Source organism: Corvus hawaiiensis, chromosome 10 (genome assembly GCF_020740725.1).
Source record: "Corvus hawaiiensis isolate bCorHaw1 chromosome 10, bCorHaw1.pri.cur, whole genome shotgun sequence".
Lineage (NCBI taxonomy): Eukaryota > Metazoa > Chordata > Aves > Passeriformes > Corvidae > Corvus > Corvus hawaiiensis.
In genome coordinates, this window is record NC_063222.1 from 27489038 (window position 1) to 27502673 (window position 13636).

At 49.6% G+C, this 13636-nt stretch overlaps 2 protein-coding genes across 5 annotated transcripts in view; one reads left to right on the top strand and one right to left on the bottom strand.

The window, feature by feature from the left end:
• Positions 1-85: 85 nt before the first annotated feature.
• SSR3 (signal sequence receptor subunit 3) lies at positions 86-3681 on the top strand. The gene is made up of 5 exons (XM_048314358.1): positions 86-280; positions 1200-1326; positions 1803-1901; positions 2412-2543; positions 3182-3681. Exons 1-5 carry the CDS (start codon positions 142-144, stop codon positions 3246-3248), a joined length of 564 nt encoding a protein of 187 aa, XP_048170315.1. The 5' UTR covers positions 86-141; the 3' UTR covers positions 3249-3681.
• Positions 3682-6040: 2359 nt separating this feature from the next.
• Positions 6041-13636, bottom strand: part of KCNAB1 (potassium voltage-gated channel subfamily A regulatory beta subunit 1) — a 60792-nt gene continuing 53196 nt past the window's right edge. For all 4 annotated transcript variants that reach the window (XM_048314345.1, XM_048314346.1, XM_048314347.1 and 1 more), the window contains exons 9-14: positions 11423-11508; positions 10585-10705; positions 10032-10126; positions 8956-9076; positions 8014-8102; positions 6041-7416 (exon numbers count right to left, since the gene is read on the bottom strand). In XM_048314345.1, coding sequence (XP_048170302.1) covers positions 7327-7416; positions 8014-8102; positions 8956-9076; positions 10032-10126; positions 10585-10705; positions 11423-11508 — 602 coding nt within the window. In that variant the 3' untranslated portion in view covers positions 6041-7326. The remainder of the gene's footprint in view (positions 7417-8013; positions 8103-8955; positions 9077-10031; positions 10127-10584; positions 10706-11422; positions 11509-13636) is intronic.

Sequence of the window (13636 nt, forward strand, 5' to 3'; positions counted from 1 at the left end):
GGACGGGGCCGGGCTCGGGGCCGGGCTGAGGGAGGGCCGCGCTCCGGAAGCGCTCCCGGCCGGCCGGGCCCGCCCCGCCCCGTGGCGCCTGACCCGGAGCCGCTCGGCCCGCGCTGACGCTGCCTTTGACGCTGTCCCGCCATGGCTCCCAAGGGCGGCCCCGGCGGCCGGCAGCAGTCCGAGGAGGATCTGCTGCTGCAGGACTTCAGCCGCAACCTCTCGGCCAAGTCCTCCGCGCTCTTCTTCGGCAACGCCTTCATCGTCTCCGCCATCCCCATCTGTGAGCGGGCGAGGGCGGGCGGCGTGTCCTGAGGGGAGATCCTGGGAGAGGGGGATCGGCAACCCTGGGGGGGGAGAATACCCTGGAAGAGGGGGATCAGCAGCCCCTGAGGGGATCAGGACTCCCCACCGCCCACCGCGGGCTCTGTCCCGCTGCCCGCGGCGGATCCCGGGGCTGCTGCGCCGCGCCCGGCTCCGAGCCCACCGCAGGCGGGGCTGTCCTGGATCGGAGCCCTGTGGGATCCTGGCTCCGGCCGTGTGGGATCCTGGCTCTGAGCCGTGTGGGTTCCTGGTTCTGAGCCCTGTGGGATCCTGGCTCCGGCCGTGTGGGATCCTGGCTCTGAGCCGTGTGGGTTCCTGGTTCTGAGCCCTGTGGGATCCTGGCTCCGGCCGTGTGGGATCCTGGCTCTGAGCCGTGTGGGTTCCTGGTTCTGAGCCCTGTGGGATCCTGGCTCCGGCCGTGTGGGATCCTGGCTCTGAGCCCTGTGGGATCCTGGCTCCGGCCGTGTGGGATCCTGGCTCCGGCCGTGTGGGATCCTGGCTCTGAGCCGTGTGGGATCCTGGTTCTGAGCCCTGTGGGATCCTGGTTCTGAGCCCTGTGGGATCCTGGCTCCGGCCGTGTCGGGTCCCGCCCGGCAGCGGTGCCGGTCCCCGGCCGCTGGGGCAGCACTGACGTGTCACCGGAGCAGCGCCGCGGTGCTCTCACAAAGCCCCTTTCAGCCACGCGCAAAGCTCATTTCCCCGTTCCAGAGTACCTTCAATGCAGTTGAAAGCCCCGCAGGTGATTTTGGAGGAGTTGGCTTTGGTCTGGCAGAGCCAATGCGGAATTACGGAGCTCAGATCTCAGTATGGGTCACCAGTAAAGGGGTGTTTTTCTTGGAGAGAAATCGCTTCAAATACCATTCTTCCTTTTTTTTAAGGGCTTTATTGGAGAATATGGCATATGGATCTTGTTCAGTCTGCAGTCCTGTACAGCGTCATGACCCTCATCAGTACCTATCTTGTGGCTTTTGCATATAAAAATGTCAAGTTTGTCCTCAAACACAAGTAAGTTTGGAGCTTGTTTGAATTTATCATTTAATAATTTAACAAAACCAGAATTTACTACTATAATTTTTTATTAATAAGAATGCCTGAAATGTTACTCCAAAAATTACTTTGCACAGAAGTATCTCCTAATTAGTTTCTGTTGTTCTCTTGTAATTATAATCAAATCTTGTCAGCTAAGAGTACGGTAATACAGCAAATCCACCTTCATGCTCAGGGGGTATTACCACAAATTATGTTTCAATTATGAATTATATTACTATATGTAAGTTATATTACTGTTAGTGCTTGTTGTTATTATTTCTTGTCGTTCCTTCACCTTGACAGAACTTATGTATTGGCTAAGTTTTATTATTTTTTTATATATTTTTTAAATTTATTATTTATTTACTGTAAATACAACTTCCTGTAATCTCAGGGTTGGGTTGTGGGGTTTTTACGTTTCTGAAGTGTGACATGAGTGGTGTTACTTACAGAGTAGCCCAGAAAAGAGAAGATGCTGTTTCCAAAGAGGTGACTCGCAAGCTGTCCGAGGCAGACAACAGGAAGATGTCCCGCAAGGAGAAGGATGAAAGGTGATCTCTCTGTCCTCTTCCTTCTCTCCGTTGTTGTAGCACTGCCTTAAATATCTTCTTCAAGGCTCTGAGTGGGGTAGTAGGGACTGTGCTTGGCACTGCTTTTTCTGTATTCTGGTGAGCAGAAGCTGCAGTGTAGCTCTTGGATCAGCTTCAGGCCTTTTTGAGGCGAGTTGTTAGGGGAAGGTCTCAGATGCACTTGGTGTTAGAGGGGATCCCCATTGGGACTCTGCGGGGTGGGAGCTTTGGAGCCAAACCCTCTGTCTTCTAGGAGAAGTACTGCACACTTCAGAGTGTGGGTGTGCCAGGACATGTCCTGGGTCCCTGGCAATGTCCACAGCCAGCTTGGACAGGGCTTGGAGCAGCCTGGGATAGGGGAAGGTGTCCCTGCCCATGGCAGGGGTGGAATGGGATTGGGCTTTAAGGTTCCTCCCAACCCAAACCATTCCAGCATTCTGTGGTATCCATTGATTTGAATATATTAGAAATTTTATCTCCACTTGCTCCTAGGATTCTGTGGAAGAAAAATGAGGTTGCAGACTATGAAGCAACAACTTTCTCCATCTTCTACAACAACACCCTCTTTCTGGTCCTGGTCATCATTGCTTCCTTCTTTGTGCTGAAGAACTTCAACCCCACTGTGTATCCTTTATCCCCACACCAAAACCCCCACAGCCCCACTCCTTTTAGTTGTCACTACTAGCTGTAGTTGTCCTGTGGGCTGTGGCATTCCTCTGTTGGTCAGTGCAGCTCATTGTAGTGCATCAGCTTAGAATGTTGTAACAAAAAGAAGAGTTTACCAAAAAAAAGTCTCCCAATCACATAAATGTGACGTGAGATGTTCCTAGGATATTACTTGGACAATATACAGAAATTCTCCTGGCTTTGCCATTCTCATTGTGACTCTGGAGTGAGGACACAGCTCAGTTTCCTGCAGAAACACTGTGTCAGTGTTGGTTGCCTGGAGCTCTTACCTGACTGGATGCTTTAGTTTCAGTAACTTCACAACTAAAATTTCCTGAAGGAAATTAGCATTGCCAACAGGGGTGTTAATTCAAAAGCTGTATTTATAAAACTTGTGAGAGAACAGGCTTAACTTTACAGGTGTCTTAATTCTGCAGGTGACTTCATGCCCTGACTGTGAGCTGTTTCATGTTGCAATAGTTCAGTTTTAAAACTACAGAGAAAGACCATTTCCATTCCTTCCTTTTCATAAAACTCCTACTCAGTGTTCTGTACCAAAGAAGTATCTTGACAATTCCTTAACCTGTTCCCTACAGAAACTACATCCTTTCTATCAGTGCTTCCTCAGGACTCATTGCTCTGCTGTCCACAGGATCCAAGTAGACAGAAAACCCACAGCAGTTTCTTCCTGTGAGAGGCTTCAACTGCCATGAAAATGTCTAAGGGTGGAATAGGAATATTTTTTCTTTTAGCATGAGGAAAATGTGGGGAGGGTTTGAACCCAAACTGGTTGAATTATATTTACTTTTGGTATCTTTACATGGTATTCGATATTGGAGTTATTCAGGTTTTTTTTTACTTAGCGAGGAGAGGGAATGGGGTGTGAGCTGTGAGCAGACATCACCACAGAGGAGTGATGGTGCTGCAGCTCCACCCTGGGACTCTGCTCACACAGCTGTACCTGCAGCCTGGAGCAGAATTCCCCTGGCAGTTCGGTGACTGGCCTCAGCCAAACTCACTGGGCATAGACGAGACAATCCCTTTATCATTGTAACTTGAAAAGTTGTAATAAAAAGGAGCTTTTTTTGCCGTTTAATTCCATGTATTTTCATTCTTCGTTTTTTAAAAAATGGGGATTTTCATATCTGGGTTTGTCAACTCTTTCTGCTTCCAGAAGAGAGGAGACTTGTACAAGCTAACAGAGGTACTGTATTCATTAGAAGCACTCCTCATTTTTGAGTAACTTGGAGTCAGGACAAAACCTAAATCTCTTAGAAAAACACTTTTGAAGTGGTTTGAATGTACTTTTTTTTTTCATTCATCTTCAAAGTGGTAAATAAATTAAAAACCCTGCCAGTTTCCCTGCACAGCTCAAGAAAAATGCTTTAGCTGGCTTTTAATAACGGGTTTATCAGACAATCCTGTGCCTTCTTTTCTGGCTATCACTGGAGCAGCTGTTCACTTAAATGCCAAATTCTACTGATATTAATGGAATTCCAGTTACAGATCCTGCCATGACAGACTTGGGATCCTGAAAAGGGAAGAAAGAGAAAGTTTATAATCAGATTTAATGTAACAATTACTCTGCTAATCTTGGCTTCAATAGGATTAATGGACAGTAGAGGAAAATGGAGAATCTGAAGACCAGGAGACAGTAATGGCTCTATTTCTGACAAATTCAAGTACTTCTGGTCATTTAATACTCTTTAAATTAACTGTTTTCTCTCAAAACACATGGATTTCTCTTTATCCCTTCTGCCTGACTGTTCACCACTGGAAGGAGACATCTGCACAGTGCTGCTGCCTGCCTTGGACAGCTTCACCTTCCTTGGCCTCACTTCTTATAAGGGATATAACTGATGGATTTTAGGCTAAGTACTTAGCACACATGAAGCAGATTTTTAACAAACCCATCTGTAAACAGCCAGAGCCCAACACAAAGCCAGGCTGGCTCCTCTGCAAGCAGCAGGACTTGGATGTTGCTGTTTTTCCTGTGTTCCTCTCAGAACCCCCAGGGCTGAAATTCACACCCTTGAACGGTCCATGCTATACTCACTTTGCTGGCAGGGTTGGGAGGCTCAGCCTGCCCTGGCAGGGCTCTAGCAGGTGTATTTTGCAGAAAATCTGCTGTCTGGAGCAGTGCTTGGAAGCAGCACTTTCTTCTGCCATTACTGTCAGCTCACTGAGTCTTTTATTAACTGCTTTTCATCTTCTTTTAGGGCTTTTTTTGGTATTGACAGTTGCTGAGGCCTGGAGCTTAGTGAGTGTCAGAATTTTCCTGGAGAGGGAACATTGAGCACTGACAGCCTGAAACAAAAGCAGGTGGGTGGGTGGGGTGGGTTGTGTTCTGCAAAAAAAGTAATCTTGAGCCTTCACAGAAAAGTTCAGGGCTTTTTTTGGTTGGCATTTGGATTTTTGTTCACTTTTTCAGTTGTTTTTATTTCTTTGGAGGTGATGTTTGGTTTTTCCTTTGCAATCCCCACTGCAAGCTGCAATTATAAATAAAAAATTCAATATAACATACTAAACGATATTTCTCTTGTCTAATGCTGAGGGTTAAGCTAAAGCTGGGCTGCTGCTTGGCCCCACACTGCCCTCAGAATCTGAAGCTCTTGCTCCAAGTAAGGGACAATGCCATCTCCTCTGTTAAAGAAAAAGTTGGGAATTGATCTAGTTTTAACACATTCTTGGATTCCCAAGTACATGAGAAGGGGAAGAGAGAACATTAAATTGTACCTCCAGAGGGAGGAAAAGGAATTAGTCTGCTACTGGGAGGATAATTATATTAAATTAATAAAGCTGTTAACTGTGTAATGGTTGAAGCCTTTGTAAAAGTTAACAATAGCTAATGGTAATGCAGCATGGGGTGTTCCCAGGGCAGGGGAAGGTGGGCTTCTCCTCAGCTGGCTGTGACTGGCCAGTGTCACCTTGAAGAGGCTGGGGACAGCTGCACTGGGTTTATTTCAGGCCAAATCACAGAATAGTTTGGCTTGGAAGGGACCTTAAAGCCCATCCAGTGCCACCCCTGCCATGGCAGGGACACCTCCCACTGTCCCAGGCTGCTCCAAGCCCCAGTGCCCACCCTGGCCTTGGGCACTGCCAGGGATCCAGGGGCAGCCCCAGCTGCTCTGGGCACCCTGTGCCAGGGCCTGCCCACCCTCCCAGGGAGGAATTCCTTCCCAATATCCCATCCAGCCCTGCCCCCCTCAGCTTCAGGCCAGGACAGACCTTATCTAGGATGTGTGTGCTCCTTGGGGACTGACTTCCAGCAGCACCTTGTCCCAGGAGAGAGCCAGCCCAGCTCCCTCCTGTCCCTGCTGCCTCGGCACCGGCCCTCGCCCCTCCTGGGCACAGCTGGAATGCTGCCCTGGGGAACAACACCCCCCATCCTCAGCAGAAACCCCTGCTGGCCCAGAGCAGCTCTGGTGTCAGTAACAGGTCTGCAGCTCTCAGGGTAGATGCACAAAATGCTTTTATTGTGTCCAAGCAGAATTCCAGTCCGACTGCATTTCTCATGTACAGCAGGAGTCATGTACACACACCACAGCTTCAAATACAGGAGGAGACCACTCGGGTGTGGGGAGCTGCTCAACCGGCCCAGGTGAGCGCTGCAGGGGGGGAGGGGAGTACAAGGGTCCTACAAATACTGTACAGAGCTGTATCCCAGCAGGGATGGGAGAAATACAGACTGAAATCATAGGAGCATGGTGCAGAGCAAATCCATGGGAAGATACAACGTGGGTCTTGAGCTGGGCAAATTAAGATGGAAATTCTTCCTGTCAACTCCTGTAAATGCTCACAAAAATCTGTTTAAAATGTGTCTGTGCACTTACTTATCCCTGGTTCCAAACCAGGTGAAAGCAGGTGTAGCCTTTTGAAGTACGTACCTGATTGTTCCTGCAGCTCTCAGCAGCTATATATTATATATATTTATAGTATCTATATCCTTAAAAGCTCCTGAATATTGAAATTTGCAGTAGCTCTGTCTACAAGCAGGCAGAAGTAGAGGCAGGTTTCTATAGATGCAAAACCCAGTATTTAATCATGGCTTTCTTGGTTTAAGGTTTATGGAGAAGTAGAGCTTCGCAGAGCTGTTGTGTTCAGTAACCTGACATGCGTGTTTGGGCTTCCTGACACTGCCCAGGAGCACTCCACAGCTGCAAGAGCTGCATAATTAGGAGCTGAACTATCTTAATTCCTAACTAGTTCTCTGTCTTACAGCCTTTATTCAACTACAAAGAAATCCTAGAGCTTATATTCAACGTAAAAAAGCAGAGTTTGAGCTTGCCCCTTCCATCTGTTAACCTGAAGAAACTTTATGGTTGAGATTTCCCAAACATGGTTTTATTAAAACCTGAAGTTGTATCTGGCTTTTCTTCATTGAAAAAATAGATCTGTACATCCTTCTTTAATTACCAAGTACCTGAAGGTTATAAATTATGTCTTTTTTTGCTTTACAAGTGTTTGTCACAGCACAAGCATGAGGTGCAAAGAGTAAAGTAAAAATTAATGAACTCGGTCAAGAAGGTAAGAAAATACAAGGTTATTCTTGGTTAGAAGAGAGATCAACTGTGCTTTTAAATTCACTGCAGAGTAGTAGCAAGAGCACACATCTCAAAGGATCCAGTGACAGTAGACACCGAGCAGCAAGTGCTGAATGATTCTCATGAGAGTAATTCGGGGCTGTACTGGAGTACAGAGCACTTCTAAACCATGCAGTCCAGGAAACTCATGCATTGCATTAGGATCTGTAGTCCTTCTTGCTGTAGGGCTTGTTGCCCAGGATATTATCTATTTCATTTACAATATGGGATGTCATCTTTGGAAGGACCTGGGGTGGAAGAAAGCGATGTTTAATCGAGATCATTCCAAAATGAAACCTCAATTTTATCAAAGTACATTTCCTCTGGGGTTTTTGTGTGACAGATATTAAACATTCACCTAATAACTTTCTCCCTTGAAGGAAAAAACACTGGAGTGTCTTTACTCAGTGAGAGAATCACAGCAAAGCCTCTCAGCTTTCTGTGTGGAATATTGCTTGGTTGCAGTGGGACATGAGCTGGTAGCAAGGACAGCAGAGGAAGCTCTGGTTGTGAAAAACCACAGGGAATAATAAAGGGAGTGCAGGTGACATGTGACAGCACAGACTCTGTCACAACATGGCCTGGAATCACCTGCATTTTCAGATACATGAAAGCTGCTGATGCCACCCTGGTGTCACTGGATTTGTCTGCAATGACCCCAAGAGGTGCCAAGTCATGGTGACACCAGAGATGTGCCTGATGAAGGGGCACGAACAGAGCTGGGAGACAAAATCCCAAGTGCTCCCACTATTGAGGGAAGGAGGGTGCTGAGGTCTGGTGCTGTCCCCCAGGGAGCTGAGCAGGGCTCACGCCCTCCACGGAGGTGCCACCCCCCCTGCACTCACCTGTATGGCTCCGAGGTTCTCGATCAGCTGCTCGGGGTTGGAGGATCCCAGAAGGACAGAGCTCACCCCCTCGTTCCTCAGGCACCATGCTGGGAATAAAGGCACAGCGGGGTCAGGAACAGAGATGGAACAACACAGCCTCGCTCCAGACCCCACTGTTTGACAGAGCCTCTGCTTGGAAATAATCACATTATCTGTCTCAGCTTTGCTCCTCTCACCTACCAGGAGGAAGATGCAGGGATCAGATAACAAACCCCACAGACCTTCCAGGATCCCACCTGAGCCTGGTGCCTGCCCCAGCGCTTCTCACCGTTGTGGGGTTTGGTTGTTCCCGATCACGAATCACAAAGATTCACTGCTGGGCTGTGGAGCCAGAGATCACCTTTCTCACAGACACCTGGTATTTTCCAGCCTCAGCTCTCAGCAGCATAAAGATAATTATTAGAAAAAAACTCCAAAACCCATTTTGCACAGCACTCTCTTGCCTGCCACCCCAGCACCCCAAAGGTGATGGCTTCATCGGGGGAGGCAGTGTCCAGGCAATCAGGGAGGTGGGAGCCCTGGGGATGCCCAAGATACTCAGACCCTGCAGTCACAGCCTGCTGCTGCTGCTGGAAGCAATCCTGCTTTAAGTAATTGTTACCCAGAGAAGCTGGGAGTGTCCCAGGCCAGGTTGGAGGGGTTTGGAACAACCTGGGCTATTGGAAGGTGTCCCTGTCCATGGCAGGGGGTGGCACTGGATGAGATTTAAGTTCCTTCTAAACCAAACCACTGCAGGATAAATAATGATTTACACATTTTAAATAGCAAGCACATCTCTAGCTACAGGCCCAGACCAAACTATGATGGAAAGAAAACACCTTTTCTGTGCTAGCCTTTCCCAAGCCAGCCCTGACCCCTGAAGAGAGACGGGAGCAGCCCTGGAGCTGTGCAGGGACCCACCAACAGCCAGCTGTGGCAGCGTGCAGCCGAGGCGCTCAGCGATGGGGGACAGGTCCTTCAGCTTCCCCTGCTGCTTCCTGCCCTCCTCGCTGATGATCTTCTCCTTCAGCCACTGGTAGCACTGCAGAGCAATCACAGCACATCGGGCTGTCATCTTTCATCCTCCAAAATGGGAAGTTTAGGGCAATTTATAATTACAGTCTATAAATATATAAATAGCAGCACTTGAAAAGCCACGTCCAATCCAGAAGGTCGCGGAGGCTGAGTGACACAAAGCTGGGCTGCCCAAAGCAATTAGGGCAGGGCCAGAATGTCTCCTATTGTCCTCAGCTCTCTGGTTTTATTCTCACTCCAGAACCTGGAATCTCCTCAGTTTTCTTTTTGGACCCCATAACCCCCAATAAGAATAAAATCAGGATAACTGTGGAGAAACCAAGCTGTGGTGACACCAGAATGCCCAAACCTGTTAGAGAGGGCAGCCCCCAGCAGCCCATGGGTCTTCAGTGGGCTTGCCCTTGTCTCAGGGGGGATTCTGTGGAGGCATGCTGGGATCACTGGGGGGATGCGGGGGGGCTGAGCACCCCCATGCCCTAGGCTGGTGCCCAGGAAATTGATGTCCAAGTCTGTTTGACCTTCGTGGTTCGGGGGGCTGAAGTGGCAGCAGCTGCATCCATTCATGGTTGGACTCCATGACCTTGGAGGTCTTTTCCAACCTTAACGATTCCAGGATTAACATCAGCGAGGGGCCTGGAGCGCCACAGAGCCCCTGGCTCGTGCCTCCTCCTCGGTGATGCCCATCAGTGCAGGGTGGTGCCAGCATCCAGCATCCACGTGCAGCCCCCAGTCCTGGCTCCAGCCCCAACCCTGCCCCAAACCCCTCTCAGCCTTCAGCTCGCTGCGTGGGGAGCCTGAGCTCGTTCTAACCCAGATTCTCCTGCTCTGTGGAGTGTGGTTGCCAGAGAAACCGAGCTGATCCATCAATACGCAGCCCGGCTTTCTCACGAGGGAGCCCTTTCTCCTTTGTTATTTTCCTGCCCTCACAAAAGCAGCACAACTCAAACATCCACAAGAAATACCTTGAGTGAAGCCCTTGAGCTTTCAGGGACCCCGTTGCCGTATTTCCCTGAGATGATCCCACAGGCCAGGGGAGACCACGTCATCGCTCCCACCCCTGCAGAGGAAACAGAAAGAGGGGATTTTAGGGGAGTGGGGCAAATCACACTTGTAGCAAAAATATGCCTTTCAGCTAAAAACTAAAACAAAAACAAGCAATTGCAGCTTGTTTCTGTTGCCACTGGCAGCAACGCTCAGTTGGTGTTCCAGGAAGATGCTGCTGATGCCCTTAAGGGTATTAAGGATTTATTTTACTTAATGGGCCACAGGAATCTCAGAGAGTAAGGAGCAGCCAAGACAATTAATACTTAATATGTTTATTAATATACTTTATTTATTAATATATGATATTAAGCAATACTTCTTTATCAGAGGCACAGTAAGCTGGTTTTTCTTTTAGGTCACTAGATAGAGACGTGGCTTTGTCATTAGTCCCACCTGGAGCCCTAGGTCACCCTGCTGTCCATTCCTTTCTGGGAATGCCCGAGCCAGAAGGCACAGCAGGCTCAGACTCACCGATTTTGTGATACAATTCTGGCAGCTGCACCTCCACCTTCTCCCTTTGGAACAGATGATACTCGGCCTGTTCGCACACGGGTGGGATCATGTTAAACTGCCTGGCCACGGAGTAGGCTTCCTGCAGAGGAGAAACCCATGGATGAAACACTTCAGTAAATGAAAATATCCTGCAGGATGCACCAGGCAATGTTCTCTGAGTATGCAGGAGATGGCCAAGGCAAGTCTTGCTGTCCCTTGGCAAGGGGAAGCGGGGACCATCAGGATGCTGCAAACCTGGCATCTCCTGGAATCACAGCCTGGTGTGGGACGTTAAAGCCTGTCTCATTCCACCCCCTGCCGTGGGCAGGCACCCCTTCCATGGGCCAGGTTGGCCATGAGCACTGACATCAAACTGAAGGACTTGACTTCAGTCAAACCAGAATGATACAGACCCAAATTAACCACCCAAACCCCCAAACATCAGCCCATCTTCTGCTAATTAGCATTGGGCTCATTCTGGGACAGGTTTCTCTATTATTTGAGGTGGAAGCACTGGACAGAGTGAAACCCCAGCGTGCCCAGGGATCCCCATGGCAGCCCTTACCACGATCCCCATGGCAGCCCTTACCATGATCACCCCATGGCAGCCCTTACCATGATCACCCCATGGCAGCCCTTACCATGATCCCAGCCCTTACCATGATCCCAGCCCTTACCATGATCCCCCCATGGCAGCCCTTACCATGATCCCAGCCCTTACCATGATCCCCATGGCAGCCCTTACCATGATCCCAGCCCTTGCCATGATCCCAGCCCTTACCATGATCCCAGCCCTTGCCATGATCCCAGCCCTTACCATGATCTCCATGGCGCTCCAGCGGGACGTGCCCCAGTACATGGCCATGCCCTGGTTTATCACGTGCGTCATCGCCCGCACGATTTCTGAAGGAAGGCAGAACAAGGGGTGTGAGGAGTGCCCAGAGGCCACATTTCCAGCACCAAATCCACTTCCAAACGCCACACACGCTGACAACCCTGAGCCCTGAACACGGCTCCTGCTGTGCTCTCCTGCCCAGGTGTGGCTGGAAAAGCATTTTCAGTGCAAACGTCAAGACATTGACCCTGCAGCTGGTTAAAAAGTGCTTTTCCCACCTGGCTCTTGCCTACCACAGCCTTAGGAGAACATCTTTCGAAACGGAACACAAGAGGGCAGCACAGTGGAAAAATAAACTTCAAAATAAATTCTATTTATTTCAAAATTTTCTTCCTGAAAGCACATGTCTGGGTCTGCTTCTTTTCACCAGGAATACTGGGGACAAACCTGCAAAAATGGGTGATTGAACCCCACTCCACCAAGGGCCCTGTCACCCTCTGGTGTCACCTCTGCAAAACCCAGCACAGCAGTGCATGGAAGTTTGCAAGGCTACACACACCAGGACAGGATCTTGGATTTCATCCCTCAGACCTCTGCTGAGCAGCCCTGCCTGCCTGGGGGTGAAAAACCCTCACACTTTAGTTTAAAGGAATCCCAGGCTGGTTTGGGTTGGAAGGGATGTTAAACCCCATCTGTGCCACCCTTGTCATGGGCAGGGACACCTCCCACTGTCCCAGGCTGCTCCCAGCCCCAATGTCCAGCCTGGCCTTGGGCACTGCCAGGGATCCAGGGGCAGCCCCAGCTGCTCTGGGCACCCTGTGCCAGGGCCTGCCCACCCTCCCAGGGAAGGATTCCTTACCAATATCCCGTCCATCCCTGCCCTGTGTCACAGTCCCCAGGAGCAGCCACGAGCCAGAACCACTGCCCTGGCTGTGGTAACAAATGCCTATTTCTGACAGGGCTGCAGCACAGACACAACCCCAGCCACTGCCCACAAAATGGGAAAAATGGGCTAAACTCACTCTGAGAAGCAAAAGAAAACAGTTCTGGGGCACTGCTGCCCATGGCACCTCGTAGTCAGCGGGCACTGCCACATGTCCATGTGCTCTTCCCATGGGAGAGTCAAGGACCTGACACTCCCCACCGACTCCTGTAACTCTGGCCACCCCAAACCCCTCTGGAGGGGCTGCCCTGGAGCCTGCAGTGCCCAGAGAACCCCTCTGCAGTGCCCAGAGAACCCCTCTGCAGTGCCCAGAGAACCCCTCTGCTCCCACTGGGATAGGGACTCCAGGCAGATCGAGACACGCTGCCTTTCACATCGGCAGGATTCTCGTCCTACTTCTGGAAAGGCAAAAGCAGGAGCTCGGCAGCGAGGAGGGTTCGGTGCCAATCTGGGCGTTGCTGTGAATCCTTCTGCAGGCACTGACAGGCAGCTCTGAGGGTGAAGGCTCCATTTATAACCTGCAGGGCTGGGATTCGTTTGACACACAGACCTGCCTTAAACCCAAACACAAATCCACTTTATCCGAGGGAATGAGGGAAAGGAAATAAAAACCCCAGGCAGCATTAAAGCCAGCACTGGGATGTAAAGAAAACTTCCATTTCTTCACAAAAATATTTAAATGCATTTCACTGAAGGGTAAACATAGAATCAAAGACTGGTTGGGGTGGTAAAGGACCTCAAAGAGCACCTACTGCCAAGCTCTTGCCATGGGCAGGGACACCTTCCACCTGACCAGGGCTCCAGGATACAACTGATGAGCTATTTCAAGCTTCCCCATCTGAATATTTAATTAAAAATTGTTTTTCATTTCCTACCACCATCAGTCTAAGCCTGTAAGTGATCCTTCCCTTCCTCCCTCCCTCTCTCCTCAGCAGCTTTTCCCTGGGTTAGTTTTCTATTTTTGCCCTGCCACCATTTCAGAGTTTTGAAAAACATTTCGTCACACGCCTCTTACACATCTCAGCCTGTGGTTGTTTTCGTTTCTCCCACCTCTACTCCTTTCAAAAAAAAAAAAAAAACACCCAAGTCAATGCAGAAGATGTATATAAATATATATATATCTCCTTTCGTTTACAGAGCCGGGACGGCGATGGGATTCGGGAAGAGCTCACGCCCGGATCTCTTGTCCTGCCAGCTGGATGCCCAAAAGGCAGCACTTAAGAACAGGAGATTTTTTTTTCTTAAATATAGAT

Bases quoted from the DNA above. Each gene is read 5' to 3' on its own strand.
- SSR3 (XM_048314358.1), top strand. From the start codon at position 142: ATGGCTCCCAAGGGCGGCCCCGGCGGCCGGCAGCAGTCCGAGGAGGAT. The intron at 1,902-2,411 runs GTGATCTCTCTG...ACTTGCTCCTAG, and splicing joins CGCAAGGAGAAGGATGAAAG to GATTCTGTGGAAGAAAAATG. The intron at 2,544-3,181 runs GTATCCTTTATC...TGTTCCCTACAG, and splicing joins AAGAACTTCAACCCCACTGT to AAACTACATCCTTTCTATCA.